This window comes from Callospermophilus lateralis, chromosome 14 (genome assembly GCF_048772815.1).
Source record: "Callospermophilus lateralis isolate mCalLat2 chromosome 14, mCalLat2.hap1, whole genome shotgun sequence".
Classification (NCBI taxonomy): domain Eukaryota; kingdom Metazoa; phylum Chordata; class Mammalia; order Rodentia; family Sciuridae; genus Callospermophilus; species Callospermophilus lateralis.
The window spans coordinates 27,945,897-27,973,531 of NC_135318.1; the positions used below are offsets into that span (position 1 = coordinate 27,945,897).

Consider the following 27,635-nt stretch of genomic DNA (forward strand, 5'->3'; position numbering starts at 1 on the left):
CACATATGGTAACGTAGAAGATCCAAAAAATTAAGACTTCCCACCTCCAAGGTAGCTGTCACTGAGTCCATTTACTGACATTGTACCCTCTATTGATTAAGAGCCCGTCATTCTGGTCTCTTTCTGTTCTGCACATTTATAAATTAAATGTTGCTCGAGATGAAGGTGCTTCTAGAGATAATCATACTGACAATAAAAATCTGGAAAGCAGATGACTTGTTGAAAATAAAATCAGAAATGATTCTGGAAAACACCTGCATATCAAATAGCAGCACCTCAGCCCCTCCCAGTACCACTGACGTGTAGACAAGCATGTGTGCACATAACCATGGTCCTGAGTTGTCTGAAAATGCATGTTACACTCAATACCAGTCTGGTTAAGTAAGCAACGAGGTAATGCCTTGTAGAAATATATGTGCCAACATGGTTAAAAATCTGCGTGTATGTAAAGGAGACTAGTCGTAGACCTTGGGAAAGCAGATTATGTGAGACCCCCTTCCCCCTCCTCATTTCCCAGTGACACCACTTAACTGAGGCTGTGTGGTATAGACCAGGTACTTTGCCACTGACACTTTGTGGTCTCCCAACTTCTATGTTGTTGTTTATTCATGGGGTTTTCCTTCCCTTTTCTTTGGTTTCAGATGCGAGTGTCTCTCTGGCTTATGTGGTTTCCCCGTGTGTGAGGTGGGATCCACTCCCCGCATAGTCTCTCGTGGAGATGGGACACCCGGAAAGTGCTGTGATGTCTTTGAATGTGTTAATGGTACGTGGGGTTTCTCTTGTTCTCAGAGAGTGTATATTTGTTCGGTAGCAACTACAGCAGCAGCAAGAGGAGGAGGAGGAGGGGGTGGGCCAATGGACCATAGCTGCTTCTGTCTTTTACAAAGCAGGGAATTTACTCAGGGAGTTGCTGAAAAGTCACTCAGTAAAGGAGGTTTACTTAAGATCTCACAGTGCAGTAAAGAAAGTTAGGACAGGAACCATGGTTCATCAGAAGGAGAATTTTAGAAATGTAATAGCAGATTGCAGGTAGCGCTGTCCTACTCTGTTGGGTTTTGAAACTGTCAGAAGTTTTAGAATTTCTCCAGAAAAGAAGCACGGAGCCTGTGTGCATATCCCTTCTGTGTCACTCAGTAACCTGCCCGATTGCTGAAAGGAGACACTTTCCACATGAGAGCAACGATAGTTTGAATTAGGAAAGAAATGGTTCTTCTAGTTCAGTGTTTTCCTACTTAGAACATCTTTGATTGATGTTTGGTCATTGGTATTGGCCTGCTTGTGGATTGACCCTCCTGGATCAGAAAAAAAGATTCTTCAGTCACCAGATTCTTTCAAACAGGATCCACCTCTCCCTTTCATCCTTCATAGAAGAGCTCCGTGTTTGGTGACTAGATGTTTATTGAATTCAGGTGCCAGACAAGAGAACCTAGAACACGTTTCTCCACTAGAATTTTCAGGAATAAAAAGGGAAAACTGAAACAAGTTACATGTCAGTAATTTCATAGAGCGTTATTTAATTGATACCGGTGCACCCAGAAAAATTGGGGCACATACAACAAACATCATACACATACAGAAACGTCCACCCTATCTACTGTCTGCAAGGATGCAGCCTTCCGAGGTCTCCTTCCCTTTTCTCAGGTCCCTGTCTCACACATAAGGAAAGGTCATGTTGAAATTGCATCCTGTTGGTTTGCACCCTAGAATTTTTTTTAGTTCTCTGTGCTGTTTTGGTTTGCTTTGAGGAAATACTTGCAGTATGGTTTTGTAGTTAAGGTAGAATACAGGCTAGGACTGGCTGACCCCAGTTTGAAAATCGGTTTCTCCACTTACTAGCTGTGTAAACTGAGGAATTGTCTTCAACTCTCTGGGCCTCAGTTCTACATCTGTAAAATGACATGAATACTGATAAATTAAATGAGGTATAATGTGTGAAGCTCTTGGAATTGTGCCACAAGCAAATGAGTCTATTATACTGTGTGCACACCTCCTGTTCATCTCTGTGAGAGACACTGTTCTGGGCATTGGGGGTAAGGGAAGGAGACAGTAAGGGAATGCACAGACCTTATAGATATAAGCATACAGAGAGGGGTACAGACAGGGTTCCGTGTGCATAAATCCCTTCTCAGTGCTCTCCCACCCCTGGTATCACCCAGACAGTGGTTTTGTCTGTTACACACTAACCAGTGGACAAATAGATCTGTTCTCTCTGGCCCTGCTGCTGCAGTGTAATTTTGTGTAGGTGATATCCTGTGACTATTTAACTTGTACCATAATTAGGATACCGTTTTGACAGAAATCATCAATCCCTACCATGGGATCTCAGCATCTCAGATATGCTTCCTTCCAGAACTCATTTTTCACTCTAGAATTTGAACTACTAGAGGACGGGAGTTGGTCACATTCACCCTTACTTCTGTGGACCTTAGTATATCATGTGCCTCATTGAGGCACCTACATTTCCTGAAATTAGCAACCGAGGGATCTGATTCCTATCATAACAGCTCCCTCAAGAGGCAGCCATTCACTGCCAGCCCATGGAACGGTTACTGGTGAGAGAGCTCCATCGTTGACCACCCCACTCTTTCATCCTAAGTCATTTGTCTCCTGGAAATATCACCAATAGTAATAAAATTTGTTCGTTTCCTCTGTGTGGGGAAGAATGCTTTTCTTCTCTCTTTGCTTCTTGATTCTGGAAACCAAATTGTCGGGCCTTTCTTATCAAAACATTAGCTTTACATCTCTCTCCAATCAGCTGTGTCTAGGTTAGCTAATACTGCACTTCTGTCTCAGTGATCTTGGAATCAATCTCCAGGGCCTGCCCTCATTTATAGCCACTTTTTATTGAACCTTGGCTTCAGGAAGAGGATTTGCCATTTGCTATGAGAAAATGGTGGGGCAGCAAACAGAATCAGTGTTTCTGGTAGTTGCCTCTTTCTTGCCACCATAAATTTGTGGAGTGATTTTTACTTCTCACCCTGCTGTTTAGTGTCTCTACCTATATCATTCATATGTAGAAGAGACTAAATACCATAATGCTATAAAGATTTATAATACTACAGAATATTTTTAAACAGACTATCTCAAATTTTGTATTTTACTTACTTTGATGTCATAACACATACCTACTTTGTGAGTGTGTGTGTGTGTGTGTGTGTTTATCATCCAGGGTCCTGGAAGAATCTTGGCACTTGTCATAAGGTTGCCTTTAGGAGATTTTTACATGTCAAAGATTCATTATCATCACTTAAAAAAGCAGAAATCTGTTGTATACATCCAAAGACTTGCTTATCCACAAGAATTTGAGGCAATTTACAATGAGAATGAATTCTGTAACATAGTGGTAAAATATTAATTAGCAAGAAGAAGTATGGCTACAAGGTTGGGAGTGAAAGTTGAGAAGTGAAAATTAAACAGAGGGTGCCCTCAGGTATGCAGGCTACAAGAGGCTGTGTAGTTGCCAGAGTTAAACATCAGATTTGGCCCCCAGCCTCCTCCAATCAGAGTGAAGGAGGAGGAAGGGTCAGACGCACAGTTCTTGCTTTCAGAGGCAAAAAAAGCCTGCTGGACGGGGTGATGCGCTCTCTAATGGAGATTTCTCACATGGAAATTAAAAAGGAAGCACTGAGTGATGAAGTAGATTGTGTGTTCAATTGTTTCAACACCACAAATGCAGAAAGGGGTATCCTGTGGTGGTTCTTCCCAGTAAAAAGCAAAATACCTATGGTGCAGCTTAGTAAAAGCAGTTTCAGGAAGTCAGATTGCCACAGCTAGCCTGTGGGCACCTCAATCTCTGTCTCAGTTTGAGAACTCCACACCCGTTCAGGAGAGAGTGGGTGGAAGGCTAATATCATCAGCCCTGCTTGCTGAAACAGAGATAGCACGGCAGCACTTAGTCCCCAAGGTGCCTTCAGATGATCTCTATTCTCATGTTATTTTTTTTAATCTTAAGTGTTAAAACGCAAGCATAAGATTTAAAAAAAATCTCCCTGAGAACTCTAGAACTCCTAAGTGTTGAAAACACTAGTATGGATGAATTGTTGGGGAGAACACCCTCTACATTGTACTTCTCTTTGCAGTTTGCTTTGCTTGTATTTCTGTGCAGGGACAGGAGAGTTGAAGAGCAGATGGTGACAGTTTGTGATGGGATTATCTGACAGGGACTGAGAGTAGCATTTGGGAGGTATTGTCACCCGAGAACCCTGTTGCTTAAAACCAGAGGGACAGGTGGTGCGGTGGAGTTCCTTTTATGTCAACTTGGAAGTGGTCATAATCATCACCTAGAGTATGACCTCCAAAGCCATGAACAGTCCTGCCCTTCCCTCAAGAGTCAGTTCTGCCCACAAGTGAATGTCTATCAGCAGTCAGCTGGGGCTCCACTTCTAGATAGGCACGTGCACTCCTTTTTGTAGCGATAACCCTGTTATCCTGTGTGTGGCCCACCTCTCTCATCCTGCGGGTGTTCGGGGTTTAAATTCCAGGCACAAAATGTGGTAGTGATCATTCATTCAGTTGCTTGGACACGATCACTAGCCAGTGAGTGTCTACACGCAGCTAGATAAAATAGACTATCTTGGTTTTGAGTCAGTAACAGATTCTTCTAACCTGACTTGGTTATAAACTGTTCCCCACAGGAGTAAATGAATTGTCTGTGGTATTATGTTATTGGATTTAAACCAACTGAAATGAAATGACCAGAATTATTTTTAGCCTTAGGATATTCAATGCTGACTGTAGCCAGCAGGACCAAGTGTGTCCTGGGGCTAGTTCTCATTCTCAACTGTAAGAATCTGTCATTGGTACAAAAGAGGAAAAGTGCCCTCGTTTTTTCCCAGGGGTGCCCAGAGCAGTAGATGGGTAGACAGGAGCAGGAGGGTCCCTTGTATACAGCAGAACCAACCATTGCAATTTCAGGTGGTGTGAAGTAAGTTCAGGGGAAGGGAGCTGAACACAAAGTGAATTACTTTTTAGCCTGTTTTTGTGCCATTGGAAATATTTGTCTATCCCTGTAGCACTATTGATTATTACACAAGTAGGAAATGCAGATTTTAAAAGAGCACTAATAACTAGGGGTTTCTATTAAGGTTATGCTAACCACCCAATAGTTTGCTTTTAAACATATGAAAGGTTTATAAGATATTGGAAATGGTCTTATTTTGGCACTGACAGAATTCTCTCCCAGACATTCACATGTGAAATTGATCACTTGCAGGGGACCTACCTGTACCCAAAATCAGCTTTCTCCTCAGGTAAATTTTGGCCCAGAAAAGCCAGACCTGCAGCCTGTTAATAAGAAAACTGATACCAAAAAAAAAAAAAAAAAAAAAAAAAAACATCTGTCAAGAACCCCCTGTCTGTATAGAAATCGTGCTCAGTAAGATTCGCAGGCATAAAACATCTGCTGATACAGAAATGGGGAGAATCTGGTGCTTTGAAAGAAGTATTATGTTCAGGAAGTGTTTGTTGAGCACCCCTTGGTGCCTTTTTAAGTTAATGCTTGAGAGGCCAGTCTTTTCAGTGTTATTCTCTTTTCTTATCCTAAAATAGTGTTTGCTTGGTATACTCCGGCCCATACTTAGACACCTAATACAAAAGGTTTTTTCCCCCTCAGGTACCTGGAAGCCCTTGTACTCTATCTTTGTGATTACATCAGTTTGCTATTGACTTATGGAGAAATTGTCAGACAGTTCCCATCTGTCATAGGGTCGTCTGTCTTGGCTTCTGGCTGTGTCCCATTTACCTCCCATTCAGCTCACCACTCCTGCTCCACCCCCCAGAGAAATGAGACGGTGACTAGGTATGAACTCTTCCCTACTGAGAGGTTGAGAACAGAAGTGTATCTATTGGGGATTCTTCTCCGTTTTCACATTGGAACTGAAGTCCTTTATTTTAGTCTTTTCCTTTGTTAAAATGATACACCTATCACCATCTGCCAATCAGTGTAATTTGGCAGGCCTTAGAGTTTACTAACGTTCTATATGATAAGGCTGTTTTTCACGAATTCTGAAATGTGTGAAAGAGGAAAGGGAAGATTCCAGAACTTAGAAACATAAAATTTAAATGGCAGACACAAAACACATCCAGAAATCACTAAAAAGACACTTTCATGCTTCCTTGCATTGAGGAGTACAAATGACATGGTAAATTACTTCTTAGGACTTTTCTATTCCACACCTGCTTAAATCATTCTTTCATGAAGTGCTGAAAATCTCCAGACTATTTTGAGACTCACTTCTATCTTCATCAGGTGGAGAAGCAATTAGCTATTGCTCCTCAAAGGCTCCTTTGCCCCTGTGTGAAACTGGACTGCACTGGTAGCATGGTCAGTCCCATCCTTTCCCATGTAAGCCTCTGCACACCCCACCATGAAAACAAGTCAGTTTGCAGCAGGTTTATACACTTCTTCAAATCTCGGTGAAGATTTATGGCTTTACTCCAGATGGTGATGTGGTTGATAAACTCAGATAAGTAATTAATATTGATTGGTTTATAAAATTTTTTCCCACTTAAATGAGTATTCGACATTTTGTTGGAATACAGTATTGTGCCTCACTCCATCAGCATCCAAGTTTATTTAAAAAACACTCTATTGTCTGTGCTTTATGGTCTAGGTGCACAGGTTCTTCCAGTACCAGCTCAGATAAGGATATTGACATACTAAAGAATTCTGAGCTATAATGATATGATCTTTTTTAATTTAACATTAATTTTCTGAAAAAATAAACATCACATTCAGACAATATTAAGGAAAGAGACCCAGGCATACACATTCCTGCACGTGTGCACAGACACATTTCATCACACACTCCTTAGGCAAGTCACCTAATCGCTGTAAATTTCATTTTCCTCCTTGCAAAAAGTGAATATTAATACTTGTCTTCCAAACAAGGTCATTGTAAAATCAAATGAGAATGTAATTGTTCTTAAGTGCAGTGCAAATATATACTCCAATTAAAATGTGATGGAAGTTTCTGCAAGTATTTCACACATGCAGGGTGACATATTAAGAAGTAATTTTGGGACAGAGAAGCCCATAGCGATGTGATTGTTATCATGTGGCTTTTCCCATCTGATTGAACAGGGTGTATCTGTTCAGGACAACTTTCTTCAGCTTCCAGTACTCTTTAATTTGGTGGGCTGTGAGGTTGAGCATACTTTCATGTGTTTATTGGCCCTTTCTATCTTTTTAGGAGAAACATCTGATCAAATGTTTGTCCATTTTTCAACTGAGGTTTTTTTAAAATTGTTTTATAAGAGTTCAAGACACAAGCTCTTTATCAGATACCTGATTTGAAAATGATTTATCCAAATTTGTGGGTGGGTCTTACTTTTTTGGTGGTATCCTTTGAAGTATAGAAGTAGATTAAATTCATTTTATCTATGTTTTCTATTGTTGCTTATGCTTTTGGTATCATATCTAAGAAATCTTTGCTTAATCCAAGGTCATGAAGATTTTTCTCCTATTTTCTTCTAAGAGTTCTATACTTGTAGCTATAACATTTAGATCATAGCTGTATGATTCATTTTGAGTTAATTTTTGTATATGTGAGGATAGGTTGATCTTCATTCTTTTGCCTGTGAATATCCAGTTGTCCCAGCACCATTTGTTGAAGAGGCTATTCTTCCCCCCATGGAATTGTCTTGGCACTCTTGTCAAAAACCAATAAATACAATGGTTTATTTCTGAACTCCGAATTCCACTGAACTATAATATCTATCTGTACTCTAGAACCATACCTCCCTGATGACTATAGCATTGTATGGTATTATGAAATCAGGAAGTGGGAGTTCTCTAACTTTGTTCTTAGTTCCTTACATTTTCATATGAGTTGTGAGATTAGCATATAGATTTCTACAAAAGAAATTGATAGGGATTTCATTGCCCATGAGACCAACTGGAGAATATTTCATCTTAACAATACTGTCTTCCAATTCATGTTTGTTGATATAGAAACAAGTAATTTGTTTAAAGAATATTTTGTTGGTTTTAAAGTGTAAGTTATGCACTTATTTTGTAAATTTCATCCCATTTTGATTTTTTTCAAGGATCTTAAGACTGGAATTTTTTTAAAAGTTTATATTCTGATTACCCATTGCTATTGTATAGATAAAACAGATTGTTTTTGAGTCTCACGTACACTCTGCAATGTTTTTGAACTTTTTTGAGTTCTGATAGTTTTAGTGACTCTTTATAATTTTTTTATATATAAGATTATATCATCTGCAACTAGAGAAAGTTTTACCTCTTCCTTTCTAATCTGGATTCCTTTTATTTATTTTTCCTTCCCTAATTTCCCTGATTAGAACTTTAATTAAAATGTTGAATTGAAGTGCTGAGAGCAGACATCATTGTTTGATGTTAGCTGTGGGATTTTACAGTTGCCATTTATCAAGTTGAGGAATTTCCTTTCTATTTCTAATTGTTAAGCATTTTGGTCATGAAAGAGTATTGGATTCTGTCAAATACTTGTTCTTCATCTATTGAGATGATATGGGTTTTGTCCTTTATTCCATTGACATATCATATTAAATTAATTGTATTTTGAGTGTTAAACCAACCTTGCCTTCGTGGAATAGATACTATTTAGTCATGGCATATAATCCTTTTTATATGTTGCTGGATGTGGTTTGCAAGTAATTTCTTTGAGAATTTTTATGCCTGTATTCATAAGAGGTACTGATCTGTAGGGTTTTTTGGGTTTTTTTTGTTTTTGTTTTTGTTTTGTATGTGTGTGTGTGTGTGTGTGTGTGTGTGTGTGTGTGTGTGTTGTCTCTGTCTGGTGAGGGTTATTTTAAAACAACCAAAATTAGAGACAAGGAATAGTTTAAAGAGTTTTCAGGGCAGAGAACAATTTAAATATCATTATTATCATACAGAGTGTTCTACATAATGGGACTGAATCCTTAGCAGAATATACCTAAAGCAGTCAAGCAAGCACAAGCTTTTAGTTGAAGGCTACTGTTTCCTTCTATCATTTGTGAAATGTGTGATTTTAAGCAAATTACCTAGTATTTCCTCACTTCTCAACTCAGGATAGTGAATCCACATCAGATCTTTGTTATTGAAATTAAGTGAGGTAATACAGGTTAAAGGACAAGCACTGTTAAAATGATAGATAATTAAACCAAATAGAAAAAAAGAGTTTAGAAGGGAACAAAGGAAGAGAAGAACATTGCCACCTTCAAACTAAAAGAAAAGCCTCACTAAATTACCTGCAGAAGAACCAAACCTAATATTGAGGTAGGATCCTGCACTCAAGGTAGAGAAGGGTTTGACAAAGCAAATATGAACTCTTTAAAACATGTACCAGACATGTAAGTTTCATGATCACAAAGTTAACCTTTGTCACAGGGTAGGAGGAAGTCAGTGTAGATTTTGCTCAAGAGAATTTCAGTTCCTTTGTGTAAACAGGATAGCAACAAGTTTTGTTTATTTCACTTTGCTTTGTCGCTTCTATTATAAAGTTAGATCAAGTTTAGTAAATTTTCGCCAAATTATAACTTCCTGCTCTTTGACAGAATTTTCTAGAGGCTGTTTGGAAAGCATAAAAGGACATCACTTAAGGACTTCACATATGCTTTTTTGGTCTAGAGATGCAGTTCAGTGGTAGAGTGCTTGCCTCTCACTTATGAAATCTTGGGTTTGATCCTCATTACTGCAAAAGTTATTTCAAATGTTCCTTGTTTGTCTTCATTCCTTCAGAAACAAAGCCAGCGTGTGTCTTCAACAACGTGGAGTATTATGATGGGGACATGTTTCGAATGGACAATTGTCGATTCTGTCGATGCCAAGGGGGCGTGTCCATCTGCTTCACTGCCCAGTGCGGGGAACTGAACTGTGAGAGGTACTATGTGCCTGAAGGCGAGTGCTGCCCCGTGTGTGAAGGTAAGGAAAAATGCTGGTTGAGGTTGATATGAGAATTCACGGTCCAGAGCTTGAATGTCAAAGTCAGTTGAATTCAGTCTCATCAAAAAGGAGAGGAATGTTGAAGTTCCTTATTAATGATGTCACCGTCGGTCTTTCAGAAGGCTGACAATACCAGGCAGAGTGTAAAAGGATCTCCCTGAGAGATGCTCTTCACCTTGGGTATAGAGAATGGGTCATGACCATTGTCTACAGGTCAACTTGAGACTTCCTGAAATTGCTTTCTGGCCTTTCCTACAGTTCTAGCAGTGCCTTAGCACGTCCTGGGACAAAACTTTGTCTTCATCCTGACATTAGAATTCACCCCCTGGTTTCCTTGGATGCTTGGCTAAAAAGGATGGTCTTCATCATTGACAATGCCAGGCCGTCAGCTCCGAGAGGGGCTAAGCCTGACTCCATATCTGGCCAGGTATCAGAGTGTCCCTGAGCATCAGGTTTGATTCTTCAAGGACCTGTTTTATCCATAATCCCCTCTTCTCCACATCTATTCGCATGTTCCAGCAGCATGCTCTACCTTCTCATTCTGTAGTTTATACGTAGCATTTCAGAATGGTACCTCTAAAGACTGTCTACTACCACCTACGCATTTTAAGCCCTAGGAAACTGAAGTTCAGAAAAGCAATCTCTTGTCTTGAGTCTACGATGACGCCAGGCCTGAATGGGCCTCCCGTATTCTTCTGACCACACAATGCTGTTTCCCCAGAAAGGAAGGTCATGTGAGCCTTGTTGTTCTGACTAGGTCACAGATCTTCAATCCACTGTCACATGTGTTCGTCTTTGCCTGATATCTACACACAAAATGAAAGGGCACAGTGTCCGTTCAGTTCTTTGCTTTTTTTTTTTCTGTTGTACTAAAATCCTTTCCTTTTAATGTTTGAGCTTGTTTGCTACATCATACCGAAGACCTGAAATGTTTGAAGTATGAAAACTGCATTCCTAACACAGAGCCCTTTCCCTTGAAAGAAGTCATTTTCACCAAAGCAGGAGAAAAGTAGCTCACTTTTTAGATATTATTATGGTGAGAGAGAGTTTTTAAAAAAAAAAAAAAAAATCACATCAAACTTTTAGTCTTCCCAATTGATTTGTTCTGTAGCTGTCCCTAGTTTGTAATAGCATCTGAAACTATGCAGCGGTTGATGGTGTAAAAACACAGATATGAACCTCCAAGTAATAATCGTAGCGAATTGTCTGGGCATGGATCTGGTTATGTCTCACTTCCTGGAATTCAGATCCAGGCTTAAAGTAGAAATGAAGTATGTACTGTAATATTTTTTTACCAAGGAATTTAGAAAGTCTTATCTAGCTCAGGTCTATCGGCCTCTTCCAGCTGGCAGACTGCCTTTCTAAAGTTGTGACTATATTATTTTAAATTTTGAACTTCTAACCTTGTCACAATGCCCTCTGAACTCCTTAGAATAAAGACCAAACTCTAAAAACTCTCTGGACTGTCCTCCTTGCACTGCACGGCACTTTTATATATTTCTGTGAATTTAAAAAAAATGGAATATTTATATCTAGTTGCTGTCATTATAGGGATACTTGGATTTGTATTCAGCATTTATATTTTTAGCAATTGCTTCAGAATTTTTTTTTTTTTAATAGTAGCCTTGGCTAATTCCATTCCCCAACCTTTGCTGTTTAACTTCCCAGATTATGGGGAGAAAAATTGCTTTAAGTTTAGTCTTTGTCCGAGGCACCAGACAGACCTAAGGCATGTCTGAACCAGCCCGTCATGCCCGAGGCTGAGCAGGTACCTGGAGGCTGCTCCTTCCTCTTGCTACATAGGCCTGCAAGCACCACGGGAATCAAGTCATTTAGTCCCAGAAGCAACAGCATCACGGATATTTCGATGGAGCAGTATCCTTCCACTTTACAGGTGGTAAAATTGAGGTGTGAAAAAGTCAGAGCCTAGAATAGATCCATGCTTTCTAATTGCCAGCCCACAGCTCTGTTCAGAAAGCTTTCCAACTCTGTGGAGTGACAGCTTTGCACATTGGCTTTTAGGCCACCTCTCTTCCTCCCTGACTGCAGTGTCAGGATGAGAAGATGTACATTTGGTGTGACAGCTGCTTTTGCATGTAACCCTAGGGATCCCTCATGTGACCCCAGCTTCTGTTAATCACAGTTGGAATAGAACCATTGATGAATAAAACCTGGAAAAAAAAAAAGTGTCTTTAGGTACAGGTAGAGATAAGATTTAGATTGTCCTCAATCTGACTCTGAACTCGTGTTTTAATTTAGATCCAGTGTATCCTTTTAACAATCCTGCTGGCTGCTATGCCAATGGCCAGATCCGTGCTCATGGAGACCGGTGGCGAGAAGATGACTGTACGTTCTGCCAGTGCATCAATGGAGAGCCCCACTGCGTGGCCACAGCCTGTGGGCAGAGCTGCATGCACCCCGTGAAAGTGCCTGGGGAGTGCTGCCCTGTGTGTGAAGGTAAGCCCTGTAGTTCTGATGAGTGTCTGGCAAATGTCTCCTGTTGGAGAAGAAGCTTCTACCAATATGTTCTTGTTTGTTTTTTATTTCCTCATTCATAATGTCTGCCTCATGCTGTTACTAGTTACAGATCAATTTATTATACAGCCCTGATTCATCATTTGAGAAAAATGTTGCAAATTTAAAATGAGAGTAGTGTAGTCTTTTTTCTCACTGCACATATACTTACATGAATGCATTATAGTATAAGGGTATATACGTTTTAATTCAGTTTGTTGTAAGCCTAATTAACATCCAATGTCAACACAGGGAAATAAAATTGGAAATCAAGATCCATGTTTCATGCGTAACATGTTCAACTTGTGCTGCTTCCGTAAACCCAAGAGTCCTGACAGCTGTCAGAAAAGGACCAAATCATTAAAGGCTGTTTGCATTCACTCACACAGAGCATCCTTCCTCCTTCTGAAGCTATGAGGACTGTGGCTTTGCCATTCCACTAATGCTTTTACTTCTATCTCGGCGACCTCTTCTGTTCAGTGGAGATAAACTGAGGTATCCTGGACTAATTTTTCCATTCCAGCTACTCTTCCAGTCCGTTTCCTCCACCTTGAAGATTCTTTGCGCATTACTCTTGTCATCTTAATCTTCTGTCCATGTCTATTAGAACAGACAGCAGATCAGATATTTCTACTGACAGATCCAGTAGAGATTATCTATCACTGAGAAACATATTTTCATAATGTGTGTCCAAAATTAATCCACATTAAGTACAGATCCTTATAGAACTTTCTAAAATAGATATCAAGAAACTAACAGTTTTTTCCAGAAAGTCAACTAATTAGACTATCTTTTAAATATCAAGAAATCTTTTGCTTTTGCCTAAATTTTGGTAAATTCAGACTTTAAAAATTTGCTAACTAGCTTCATTAACCTTTGAGGGGTTAGATATATTATTGACCTTAAAAAAATCACATAAAAATTTAAGCTGGAAGTCTCTAGTTCTGTTGACATCACCAGTTCCCTCACCATTACTCCATTCAGAGTGTAGCTGCCACCCTCCACGTCTTTATAGCTTCCAGATGATGATTTTGTGGAAATCGCCCCTCCTCTCACATACACTCCTCCCATCCCCAGAAAGGCAAAAGAGTTTCAGTGCTAGGAAAAAGGAGTGTGTAGAAATGTGTAATGGTTGTGTAGTTGGCTTTACAGGAAAGGGTGCTTCTCAATGCAGAAAAAGGTGGGTATGTCTGTCCCTAAGGTTAAGGGACAGTCTGTTGTCAACCTGAAATATTTAAGTATCAATGTGTGTGAACCCATAAGAAAAATTAAAAGCATAGACATGTAATCCATTCAGCAAGTGCTTTTTAATCTCATGTGGCTTACTTCATAAGTTCAAAGTAAGATTTTAAAAGCTTATAAAAAGAATAACCCTTTCCTGCAAGAGGAAAGGAAGGCAGATCCTTTTGTACTCACCTTTTTCTCCCATTTGCATATCTGTGTGAGTGGAGCTGAGAAGCCGTTAATGAATAGAATTATATATGCTATATAGGAAATTGATTGGTTGTTACCCCAAGGAGATGTTTGGCTAAGGAGTGAGTGAGTTTGGTCTTGTTAGTGTTTATGCTTTGCAGCATCTGCATAGACTTGCCATCTAATTCTTCACTGTTTGAGAAAAGATTTACAGTTTGGGTGAGCCACTAATTCCAAAATGAGCCACTAATCCCAGAAAAAATGAATGATGTACCTCTTGTAGTTCAAAAAAAGCAAACATAAATAAGAGACAACTTGAACTTAAAAGAACATATTTAGGCTAAATTTTATATTAAACCAGAAGGTAAAGGATGTCGACATAGAGTATTATGGGTAAGGTGCTTGACATTTGTCCCCAACACATTTTCACCATCACCACCCTATGCTGAAGGCATACATAGTTGTATTATCCCATTTCAGAGGTGTGGAAAATAAGGTTGAGAGAGACTTAGGCAATTTTCCCCTAAGTTTCCAGTGTGTTGCATTCCTGGGATAAGCTGAAATCCTATCAGGTTTAGCTGTTTTTATGGTGCTCCCTGCCCCCAGATGTCATCCCGGCTTACTCACGCTGCCTATTTCTAGTTCCTTTATTAATCTCTCCTCATCTCTGGCTTTTGGCTGTGGGTTAGGGAGAGACTGGAGTGGAGTGGCAGGGGAGGAAATCGTTTGCAGTTTGAAAGCTACTCCAGGTGTTGGGATGTGATCGCCTGCCTACCCTCTTACCCCACGTGGCAGACCTCAGGGAAAGGAGGCCTTAGACCCTGCTAGGTGAGCTTCTCCACCTCCTCTTCACCTCAGCAAAACCCAGCATCTTTGTCATTCCAGCTCTGAGAGTCTGCGGGTCCCCTTTCTTCTCTCTCCTGTGCTCTGGCACTTACCTCTTTTCATCAAATCTTCCAGAAGATTTCATTTTCTAGTTCTCAGAGAACTGATTTATCTTGCTCGTATTGTTTTTTATTTTTACTGTAGTTGGGTAGTGAGTTTCATGTAAGGTTGAATTTGCTCTCCAGTAACTGTCATTTTAAGGTGTAAGAGGGACAGAAAGAACCTTTGGTATGGAATCAAAAAACAGTGCACTCCTTAAGATGATATGAAAGTTTATTTATTACTCATAATAATAAACTTATAAAATAATACAAGACGTACGGGTCTTTTTGTATAGAGTCCAAGGAAGTTTATGGAACCATTTGAAACTTTCTTTTCTCAGCAGTCATTCAGTAGCATTGAATAGCCTACTTAACTATAATTTCAAATGAAATTAAATTCTTTATTTCAGAGTAGCGAAAGGATTGTAAAGAAATGAGAAACAGGGTGTTAATTTGTAATAAATAAGCAATCAGCCACAGTCATTTGGAGAAAAACAGAAGCACAGCTTTGGACACGGTTAAGATACATTGTAAATTCCTCTGCTGCACACAGTTGCTTAATAAGTGTTAGCCCTTACCTCTTACCTGCATCCCAGAGTACATAGTCATGGTCTGAAGTTAGAGGAGAGGACACCACACAAGGATTGTGGCTTCAGCTTTCTTCTAAATAAGTTACTGAATCACCACACATAGCATGCTAACTCCTAAGGGAGGAAGAACCTTGCTGTGGGTTTGGTTGTGTTAGAGATACATACCTTCCAAGTGACAGCATAGTGTTCCTGGTTACTCCCAGAGGACTGGGGACATGAACCTAGGGGCCCTTAAAGACAAGGTTGTTACTTGACAGCTAACTTGATTCACAAGTACCTAAGTGCTTTTTAAGTTGGCACTTAAGTACTCTTAGGATGAAGTTTTAGCAGGTTACCGTCAACACCCAATTCAGGTATACAGATAAGCCATTGCAGTCTGTCAGTCTGTAACTATTGTATTCCCATATTTTGCTTTTCTGACTTTTCTCTGCATCTTCTCTTATTTATCAGTCCCATTATTTTTTTATTTTCAGACTCTTGTAAAGAGCTGGCGTGGAAAAGCATGGAATAGCATGTAAAGTTTGTGATTTCAGTGTATACGTGGAAGACATGACCTTTTTAAAAACCAAAATCAAAATAGGGAAGGAAAAACAAAATTTGACTTTTTCTGTCTCTAGCACCATTGAGTCATTTTATTTGTAACCCACGTAACTTTCCTTACACGCTTTCTGTGTGCTGGGCCTGAGTGTTTAAAGAACGTCGGCTCATCTGACCCCTGCAGCCTCCCTCCAGAGCAGGTACTCTCATCCAAGTTTACCACTGCAGAACGCCCAGTTCAGAGGCCATGTGACTTGCTGTAGGTCATATAGCTTGAAACTGGCAGCCGTGTGTCCCAGAGCCCAGGCTCTGGACCCTGTACATCCACTGCCTCTGAAACAAACAGGGCACTGCACGCCAGAAAGAGGCCTGTCCCCAGTGATCAAGGAATTTGCCATCTTCTTCCGTATTCCTAGAATGGTATCTGTGTGTAAGGAGATGCTCAAAAAGCTTTTCATGAATAGATCTACCCCTTCCTGCAGATCTCCTCCTTAGCTGAGATAGGTCCTAATGTCAGGCCACTTTTAAACAGAGCCCAAGAAGCTGACAGCCATTTGAACCCCTGGTCAGTTGAAGAAAGAGTAATGTTAGGAGGCTTGTATTTGAAAGCACATTTTGAAAACAGAAAGCAGAGTGCTGTGTAGCTTTGACATGCAGTGTGCCCACACATCTCCAGGCAACTTGGGCTGATTGGCTTCACATTGGCTTCTGATGCAAACTCTGCTCTTAGCTCCATCCCAGTGGCAGCCACCTGGGCCTCCCATGACTAGCGTGTAATCTGCAGTTTGTTCTTTCCCAGCTCAGGGCTAATACTCACTGTGACATCAAATACCAAGTATTTTTAAGACATGCCTTACGCACACGTAACTGCCACTGTATTATTACTTCGGTTACTTACACCAGCAAGAATTTTGTTTTGTTTTGTTTTGTTTTGTTTTAAGATACAGTCAGGTATTTAAAATAATCTGATATCTCCCCACCACCCTCCCACACACACCCCTGTACTGTCATGTATAAATGTTGCCCAAGGTGATTCTTAATGTCAGAGAGATGCCAGGGACAAGATACCATTTCCATTACAAATCTTGTTGCTTTATAGTTGAAGGTAAGATAAAGTGTTGGGGAGGGAAATGTGGCCGTGAGATGTATGTGACATACTCAATGATTGCTCAGTAAGAAAAATACAAGAGACGTGGACAGGTGTGGGGCCAATGTAGTTTGACACTTGATGCAGGAGATAAGCATTTCATCATGACTTAACAAGTCTTAATGCCAGACCTGATCTGCTGTCTCATCGTGGGCTGTGTCTGGACCCCACCCAGGTGGCCACTGTGACCTGAGTGTTCTTCAGGCTGGGTTGTGTGCAGAACCTCCTGCCGGGAGGAGTTGATGATTTTGATGATCTTGGGGATTTGGGAGCCAATCAGAGTATCACTTTTCAAGAACTAAGAACAACATAGGTAATATTTTAAAAGGTAGCATTAAAAATGATACTCATGTTGCCAGTAAATAAATCCCATGCTTAAAGTTGGGTGAGTGGGCATTTTCCTTTCTCTGGCTTTTGTGTCTCAGAAATGAAGTTTCTGCCCCAAGAAATCAAAGAGTTCTTTATACATTTTCAAAGCTGGGTGATGGACACATAAAGGTTCATCATATTATTCTATTTCACTATTTTAAAAATTTGTCCATGGTAGCATGAAGCAGTGTTATTTGAAGAATTATCATCAGATACAAAGCTGAGTTTTAGGCAGGCCTAGTAATTCTGTTCACCTGGACTTAATCAACTTGAAGTGAAGGAATAAGAGGTTCACTATGCATGGATTCTTTCTAATTTTGTGGATTTAGGATGGAATGTGATTGAACCAGAAAAATCAACTATCCCCCACAACCACCACCTGGCTTCTGGGATTCCTTACTTAGATGAGAAATCCTGGTCCTAAATGGGGCAGTATTGAAGATGAGGTGGTAAGCATGTCTCAATCTATGTGGATTTTGTAAGCCACTTCAACATCGGCTCACCCAAGAAATTGCCTGCAGCACTCTAAAAGACTGGAGGTCCGTGAGCTGTCAAGTGCAGTGTCTTCCTTGTCATCAGTCCTAACTGTATAGGAGCACTGTATTCTTTTGCGAATGTTGATGATAAAAGTTTGAACCAAGTTGTGCTTCAAGGGAGATTTCTACTGGGTTGCCAGAAAAGTCTGTACCAGGCACATATCTGGGTGGAATTCCTTGAAACAAGGAAAAAATGTTTCCAGCCCTGCCCATAATGCTTCCCCACTGAACAGTATCTCAGACGATTAAGCTACTGCTTCTGTGGCAAGGAGTCAAGCATAGTTTGGCTGACCCCAGAGGGGCGGAGAAGTCAGAGATGCCACAGGTCACATGTTATTAACATTCTGGTACATAACAGGGTTCAAAACTCAGTTTATGGGTGGTAGTACTTTAGGACCATATCACTGTGCTATTATTAGTAAGCCAAGAATAATAAAATATTCGTAATATCCTAAAGATTGTCAGGCATGCTGTTTCATCCTTTAACTCTAAATGTCCTGGAAACTAGTTCCATAAATGGAAATTAAAATATAACACAGTCTGTTTTCTGCTTGTCCAAATAAGGTCATAATGTTGGGTACCAAATGCATGGCAGATGACCATGTGTTAACCTAGGTCTTTCAGCTAAACATGAGAAATTTTTCAGTGATGAAAAATTCTGTAGTACTTTTACTTTTTTTATCATTTAAAAAATTTAGATATGTAAAATAACATTGGAGTGTACACGAAATGGATGTAAAAGACTTTCCCCTCTGACCTTAAATTATCACTTTTAAGATTTGAGGGTTTTCGTAGCTTTACAGAAAGATGTGTTTTCCACAAGTGGCTTTCATTGGTTGTCAGATCCACCTCATACATAAACATCTAAACAGATGTGAAAGTGAATGTTGCAGAAGCAGGTTAGGGGGAGAAGTGCTTGTTCTTGATTAGAGCCAGAGTTCTGCTGCTGATTCTCCAGGTCTATGTCAGTAATGCCTTGCACTTTGCATTTGATTTTTTTTGAGGGGGGCGGGGCAAAACTGACATACTGACCAAAGTTTTAAAAAATGAAGGTTTATTGGCCTTACACTCTTAATTTACAGATGATCAGTGCTTAATGCCTTAACTGTTCAGAATTGTTCAGGGCTGATTCTGAGCACATGGTGGAAAGGCCCCTGCCTCTGAGTTAGCAGAATTTAGGTGTTACCCTGATGCAGTAGTGTGTAGGGAACAGGTTCCTCTTTATATTCCCAGCTGTCCCTCTCCTGTACTTAAAAGAGTCTCGTGATTTCCCTACTAAGATGATAATTGCATCTAATAGATCAGACTTGGGCCTGCTAATTTTCATCTAATCAACAGAGGCAGGAAAACATGGTCTGGAATGCTAACTATGTGAATGAAAAATATTTAGTCATTCTTGAAATGATAGGAATGTTTTTCCAACAAGCTTAAATAAACACAATCTCTTTTGAGACTGTGTTAAACTTTTTTGGATAAGAGACAAGTCTTAGGCAACCAAACAGAAGTTAATGAAGTTTATTAAGAGACATGCCCTTCAGAAAAGGCCTGCAAACTTTGAAAAGAAAGATCCCATCTTCCTTAGGGTATAGCCATTGATAAGTAGAAGAATTAGCTTTTGTCAGCCAAATGAGATTTAACCTTTTAACTGGTAATCACAGTTTCCAGCTTTAAGGAGAAATTCTGCTGTACCTAAGTATGGTTATATTTGACCATCTTATTTAAAAGTCCTCATCATCTCCTCCTGTGTTTGCCTCAATTCTAAGGAATGGATTGGTCTCAGTACTTTTCCTATGAAGCACGTTTGTTCTCAGCACTACTGCAGTGTTGGACTATATAATGAGGTTATTTTTAAACATACCAAGATTTACGTGTTCAATTGAAGTGTCCTTTCAAAATGGTTATGTGGGAAAACTGTACGTTTGTTCCAGGAAAGCAGTCACTCCAATATTTTTGGTGCTTTTCTTTTAAAACTGACTTTGGAGCTCACAGCATATCCTTTTGGAATATCCTCAGCTTTGTAAATGTCTGACTTTGAAGGTTTATTGGATTCTGGGAAATAACCAAAGTCATTCATATCTAAGTCTGGTGGAAAGGGTGGGTGATCTACCAGGGTGAGATTGTTGAGAGTAAACAAGATGTGACAGTAAAATGTTTCCTATGGCATAGTCATTTGCTTTGAAAGCAAATCTGAAGACAAGTTTCAAATAGAATTTTAACATGACCAGCATTGGGGAACACAAGCATATAGCCTCCAAAAGTGAGTACTTTTATCAGTAACACTTATTTGTAAGCATAATGCCTGGTGTGTTTATTAAAAAATATGTATATACACCAGTTCACCTACTGTGTAGTACTTTTGTGACTCATAGAGACTAAAGGAATACATCAAAATGATCTGGTACATTTTTGTGAAATTGTAGGTGTTCAATTCAAACATTTTCAAATAATTTAGATAAAAATAATTTGCAATTGAAATTGCTCTTTTAAAATAAGCGTTAACGACTCGATATAATTTATTTTTAATATTTTCTCTAATTCTTCTTATTATACCATTTTAAACAGTTTTGTAGCATAGTCAGTGTGTCTTTTTAAAGCAAAATGATTTCACATTGCTTAGGACATGAGCATTAGCATTGGAGATAGTGAATAGCCTCAGTGCGTCATTGTTAAAAGACCCGATTGGAACTGTTTACTCTGCTGTATGTGATCATTGAAAATAAAATGTTACATGGGGATAAAAAAAAAAATAGGAACAACTGAAGGTAAAGAAATGTCTCCTAAAGGATGTCCTTTGCTGCTATGGATGTCCCCATTATTGTGGCTGCTGAGGTGGCAGGAATAGCATCATTCCCATGTGTCTGCCTCTCAGCCTGAGACTCTCAGATGTTCATTGCAGCAGTCCCAGGGTGCAGATGGGGAAGTCTGTTATGGGGATCCAACAGTGCCAGATCCCTGACAATAACCATCAGTTTGATCTAAATTTGATACGGGATGTGCAATGCTAAACAGCACATTTTTTAAATTTGTCAAGATGTATGGGACATAGTGCCTTTGATTGTACACTTTTTTGAATTTGAGTTATTAGCAGGTCAACCCAGTTTTTATTTAGCGTAGTATACCCGCCTACACACTGAGTGGATTTTACTTTTGAATCTGAAAAATTAACTAAACGTATCAGGTTTGTTTATAACAGAATCCTAGTTCAGGTATCCAGGCCACTGGAAAGCTAGCTGTCAATCAGAAATAAATGTCAGGTCAAAACTCCAGGTTCTGTTTTGTACCAGAGTAAAACATGATGAAAAAGCCCCAAGAAAATTCTAAAGTGTTTGAGATTTGATCATTGTGGACCAGGAGAGTCATATAGCATTGTGGGTTTGTTTTTCACATTGGCTGCTGGAACAGACCTTGAACCGAGTTTGTAAGCTACCCCCAGCCCAGTGGCCAGACCTTGCAGCATGCATTCTGTATGCCATCCCTATCCTCCACTGCTCGTCATTTTTTTTTTCTATTTACATGTACCTGAGTACTTTAAAAAAAAGCTTTCTTTGCTGGTGTAACTGGGCTGTCTTTGCTCTATGGTGGAATCAGGTGGAGCTTTATGTATATGCTTGTTTGTATATTTGGTTCTTCTCTGCCTCTACTCCTGGGCCTGGTGTGTTGGAGCCACCTCAGTGTGGCTGTCAGTGGGAAGGCGAAGACCATGTTCTTTTTCACCTTAATTGGACAGCTATTGCCTTGCATATTGGCTCACTTTTGAAACAGTTCAGGGAGTCTCTATTTGTTAGCAAAGCTAAAATATGTTCAGAGATAATAAGCTGTCAGTTTGGGATGGCCTGAGGCCTTGGATATTGAGAGGGATCAGCAAGATCCAAGCTTTTCAAAACTATGAATCTGTCATCCTTTCTGTGAACCAAGTTTTAGAAAAAGATTCCATAGAGATTCTGTGCCATACAAATTCGCTTGTGTCAGGGAGCCCTCGTGCTTGGGGGCAGATAATAAGAACATTATTTTTTGAGTAAAACACCTCCAATTCTAAGAAAGTACTGGTTGAACTCGCTTACTGTTGGCACAAGTTTGAGTTCACTGTCCTTCTGAAACTGTGATGTGCTGATCAAAGACAGCTTTCAGACATGGCTCTTCTCTGCCTTCTTTTAACTTGAGAATGGTAGGACTGCTGGCAGAGATACCAAAATAGTGTACATGAAACTGTGATGAGTTTGCCCTTGTCCCTAAAGTTCCAGAAAGGCCCCTGTCATGAGAGGGGAAGGACGCAGTCAGCCAGGCACACAGTCATTGTTTCAGCTCACATTGGATAAGCTGATGACTATGAGATTACTGTGCTCTTGGAGACACCATAGACATGGTCAAAATGTGGAACAATGATCTCAGACTGCTACTCAGCAAAGGTGAAAGGCGCCAGTGGCTGGTCACTAACATGCTCCAAAGCTTACCAGACCATATGAAAATGACACCACAGACCTACCCACATCCCAGATACTTTTTGCATTTTCAGGGAAGATAGAAAATGATGCTTAAGTTACAACGGACAGGGTTCAGAATGCTGAAGCGATTGTAATACCGTGTGTCAGCTGAACGCTTGAGACCCATGAAAAGGCTCATATTTCATTAATTAGTTATTATCTGAAACTGGTTCTAGCTCTGAGCAGGCAGGGTTGTCATTACAACCATCTTTACAGCATCAAGTCATTCATGTAACCCTTAGAGTTTCTTCTCTTTACAACCTTACGTGAGCCTTGTAGGACTATCATGAGGTAGGAATACCATGTTTGTAGAAGCCCGTAGAGGTTCATGGTGGTCTGTCAGATAATGAGAGAGCAGGGACCCAACCTGAGTTTTCTGTCTCTGAATCTGTGATTTTAGCATTGCTTCTCTCAAGACCCTCAACATCAGAAGAAAGAGGATGAGAAAATAAGATGATGGATGTGAAAGTCATTGAGTATCATGGCTCAGATTCAAAAGTCATTCTTGCTCCTGGGTTCATTCTCATGGTTGAGACCCAGCTACTATTGGTGTACCCTCTGGCCTACCCTAGGCTTTGACTCCCAGTTCTTTTTCTTATCGACCTTTACTGTTTGACCTCTGGGACAGCTGACTTTGTTTCCTGCTTCACCTTGTTCATGGCTGCCTCCCTTCCCTACCTAGGAACGTCACTCAGCCCTAGAGCCCTGGTCTGCTCTCTCCTCTCAGGGTTGTTTCCTGCTCAGCCCTGTTCACATCCAAACTCCAGGTCCCCACTGTGTAAAATCACTGAGCTCCTCAGTCCCCATCATTGTGCCAGTCTGTGGGATTCCATCACGGACACTTATGCATTCTGGTCAGCCTCTTCCCTTTTCTCCTCTGATACCTGCCAGTCTTTGCAGGTAATCATGTACTGACTCTGCTGAGCAGTCATTTACCATTCTTCACCTGGTAAAAGGTGAGCCCTAAGTTGGATAAACACCCTGCTATTTTCAGGACTATTTTAGCCACATTTTTTCATTTGAGATCATCAAGGAATAGGATAGTTATCCCAGAATTGAATTCTCTAAAGAACTGAAATTTGGGGTATCAGACTTTATGGTAAGAACTTTGATGGGAAGCCTCTAGGAATGTACCTTCTGTGTATTCTTAAGCCTACAATGGAGATCATATTGAAGTCCTTTGCAGGAACCTGCATGTCATCTCTGAGTATCTCACTTTGAAATGCTTTGATTTGGGAGGTTTTCATTCCATTTTCACTGCTATAAGTGTGTCAAGTTTACAATTGCTGTCAGATCTAGCTTCGCTGCTTCAAGGGAGTTCATTCATCGAGTATCTTACCACGTACAGGGGGCTGCCATGGTGATGAGGCACTACGACACTGTTGGTCCTTTAAAAGTGAGAAGTCAGAGATTTATTGTTTTGAGGACAGTATTGAGCCCTTCTCTGTTGAATGATATGCCCTGACTTTAGGTGCTCAGATGTCTTTTTTTCTTCCTTGTTAATTTATTAAGCAATAATAGTAGGCCAAGTGCTGTGCTAGGTGCTGAAGTTATCAACAGTGAATGAGGCATTGTCCCTAAAATGAGGACCCTTCTTCCCAAGTTCTCAGCCATTTACCAAAGGGTTGACCAGAACTCTGACCATGTGACCACCTGCCAGAGTTGAATATAGCTGTTAGAATCGTGCATATGTACACGTGCTCACGTGAATGTGACATTTTCACCTAAAGGGTACCAAGATATATTCCCTTTGAAAACTAAGAATAAAAAGAATATAAGAATAAAATTTAAGACAAATATAAAGTCCAGGTTATTCTTGGAATCCAGTGCTAGTTTGTGAGCTGCTCAAACTGAATTACTGGAAAAAAGATAACCCATTCCATAAGAATTTTTTTAAATTTGTCTTTTGTGGTCATTTAATAATAATCTCCTAATCATACTACTGTCTTTTCCTATTAAATGTGAGATTGGTAAAGGAAGAAAAATATGTTCAATAGCCAAGATTCCTTGGAAAAAGCATACAGAGCTAATAAATAGGTCTAAAATAAATAATATCGTTGTTTCTCTATCTGACCACAAAATAATACAAATCTTGGGAACATTTTCACACCATTCATTATAAAATAAAACAAAGAAAGTGCTCTGAGATAAGTACTGCAGAAATTACAAGGATGTAGGTGTTGTCATGAGAAATATATACAAAGGAAAAAAGGATAACTAAATCTGCAGTGGTCAAAAGAATTTGAAAACTCCCAGTGTAGGAGATTTTTTTCCATGACTTAATGAGATTTTTCTAAAGTACACATTCATATCCCATGGAAATTCCCACTTCCAGATTAGGGAATTTTGTGTCCTGAACTCTTTTCTTCTTGTTGTCTGCATCAATAGTTTTCCCTCTGGCTTCGTTTGGGTAAATTTGATCTTCACTGTGCTTCTCTTCCCAGGCTCCAGTTATGCTGACAACTAGGTGATTTATTCAAATGGTATTCTGCCTAGTTATGGGTCACATTTGAAAAGCGACTGTGGTAACAGAATGACATATGAAGATATAGTAAAACAGATAAGCTATCTCCTTTCGTTCTGCCTTGGCCAGCCTTATCTCCAGTTTTATGGCCCTGGACAGGCTACCATTAACTGGTGGGGCTGTAGGAGACCTGATATATTTAGCGATGGAACTGCCATATAAAGTGAGTGAAGCCTTGGAATTTTCCCACTCATTGGATATGCACATGGCTTAACCAAGTCCAGCCAGAAGAAAAACACAACTTAGGAAAGAGAGTGCCTGAATTAAGTCTGAAAAGGGAACATAATTGTTCATTTTCATCTCTCACAATCAAATAAGCAGACTTATGAATTGAGAAAGACGAGCTATGTGAAATATGCAAAACATTATTAAAGCCCAAAAGGAGAAATAATGAGAGAAGTGGGAGAGATAGAAACTAGCATCATTTATCTCATTGCTCCTAGTTAAAATTTTTTTCACTTAAGAAAGATATGTAAGAATGTATCTATCCTCAAAAAGTACTTGTTTTAGAAATTTACCTATAGTGAGTTTTTTTCCAGAAAGACAGCATGTATGTAAATAGGGGTGCATAGGAGTCAAGGGTGCCACTAAACAGCTGCTACCCACAGCCAGACCCTCTAGTCCTGCCACTCACCCAGAGCTCAGCCTGGAGGTGGCACTCACGGAGACCCTCAAAACCTGGAACCAGTTAGTTACCCTGATAAGCAGCGCATCAGCTAACCTAAAAGGGTTGGCCTTGTATGCTGTCAGTGATTGTGCATTTCCAGAATCACCCACCCCTACTCAAGAGCTGCTGATTGGCTGCAGCCTTACCAGGGTAATCAGAAAAAGTGCTTCACTCATTTCTCAATGGAGATAATTAGTATTATATATGAAATATATAGCCAGCTCCTAGTAATCGAGAGAGCAGGAAGCACCTTGTATGAATTCGTTCAAAACCAGAAGTAAAGTAATAGAGATAAGGCACAAAGTTAAAAGTATCTGTTAATATTTTTGTTGAAGCTACCGATACCGGAAATATAAAACCAGTGATTATGTAAACGGTTTCAGAAGCAAATTAACATAATTATTGCCCATTTTAATATTGCTGACAGTCAAAATATATTTTTTTGCTGTTTTTTTCCAGTCAGTGGGCTATCTATATTGTGATAAGACTTACAAAACTAAATCAGCATCTTAAAAGATTGAATTTGAGTTTAATTTCCTAGTTCCCCTGCCACTTTTTTGAGGATTCTCTATAAAATAACAAAACAAGAAAGGAGAACACTTAGATTTGCTTACCACAATTATAACAATTATGTGATAACATAATCAAATATATTATTTTTTAAATATTTATTTTATAGTTGGACACAATACCTTTATTTCACTCATTTATTTTTTACGTGATCCTGAGGATCGAACCCAGGGTCCCTCGCATGGGAGACGAGCGTTCTACCGCTGAGCCACAACTCCAGCCCCAAAATATGTTATTTTATGACCTATTGCTGCAGCCTTGGAGTTAGAATCATGATTTTCATTTTAATTTTATATTCTTGATCAAGTTCATTATGATCATAGTGATTTAATTTTCCAATTGAAGAGCTATAAATTGCTCCTAGGAAGTATTTGAATATCAGTCTAAAAAATATGACAGTGTTATTCAGAAACTTTGTCTGGGGCTAATTCTTGAAAACTATCAATATTTCCATGAAGATAATTTTACTGATAAGGAGTTTGCTGGGTTTTTTAGGATATGAAATAAATATCTCTAAATTTTAAATAAATGAAAAATGAAGGACCAATATGTGTCCATGTTACTGTATCTTCTAAGAGGGTTCCTTCCAGAATATTGTCCTCTAGGACCTGGGATAAAAATTGGTGGCATCCCATCTGCACTCTTGACATGATCCCAAGGGTTCTTGTGAAAATAATTCTTCTGAACAGTCTATGATACTGAAAGAGTCTTTAAAAGTGATTCAAGAAAACAGTAGGTTGAAGAGAGCAGTGGTTCCCACTCAGTTGCAGAGTAGGAAACAGCAAACTGGATGCACACATAACAAACACCCATTTTTGTTCTTTATTGCTTCTAGGCTCAGAAACTATTTCTAGAATTCTTCTCCACAAAGAAGCTGTTCCAGGGTTCCCTTTAGAAATAGTTGTAGCCAAAGACAATGAATTCCTGCTGTTTCAAGCCTTCTTCCTTTGGAGGACATTAAGGTATTTCTTTAATTCCTCAGCTGATTTAATACAGACCAGATGGAATTTCAGGGTGATCCTGTAAGCACCATGTCATTGACTTTTCCCTCGCCAGAATCCCGCCTCCTATGACATTTCCTCATTCTCCCAAATGAGGAGATCTCAGCTGTTTCTCTGCTTTGAAAGATGTTCAGTGACATATCCCTACCCAGCCTGTTTAAAGGGGACGATTTGCTTTGCCCAGAGCAACAGGTAATATAGCAGTGCCTCCCGAAGTCAACAGGACCTCTTTTCTGCAGAACTGTTCACCCGTCTTGCCGAGGACAGAGGTCGCCATCACCCTTCCAGAAAGGGGTGTACTCTGGCACATAATTTCAGTACCATACCCCATATAATGTAGTTATTATGGGGAAGTGTAGGATTTAAATGAGAGCCTTCTGGTCTTCAGGCCAAGACCCATCAGGTATTTTCCATATGCAAAACACTGCTGCTTACACTAGAGAAAAATACAGA

At 39.7% G+C, this 27,635-nt stretch overlaps 1 protein-coding gene across 5 annotated transcripts in view; it reads left to right on the forward strand.

The window, feature by feature from the left end:
• The window catches only part of Crim1 (cysteine rich transmembrane BMP regulator 1), a 180,022-nt gene that overhangs the window by 101,492 nt on the left and 50,895 nt on the right, over positions 1–27,635 (forward strand). For all 5 annotated transcript variants that reach the window (XM_076833156.2, XM_076833154.2, XM_076833153.2 and 2 more), the window contains 3 exons: positions 642–763; positions 9,704–9,886; positions 12,167–12,364. In XM_076833156.2, coding sequence (XP_076689271.2) covers positions 642–763; positions 9,704–9,886; positions 12,167–12,364 — 503 coding nt within the window. The remainder of the gene's footprint in view (positions 1–641; positions 764–9,703; positions 9,887–12,166; positions 12,365–27,635) is intronic.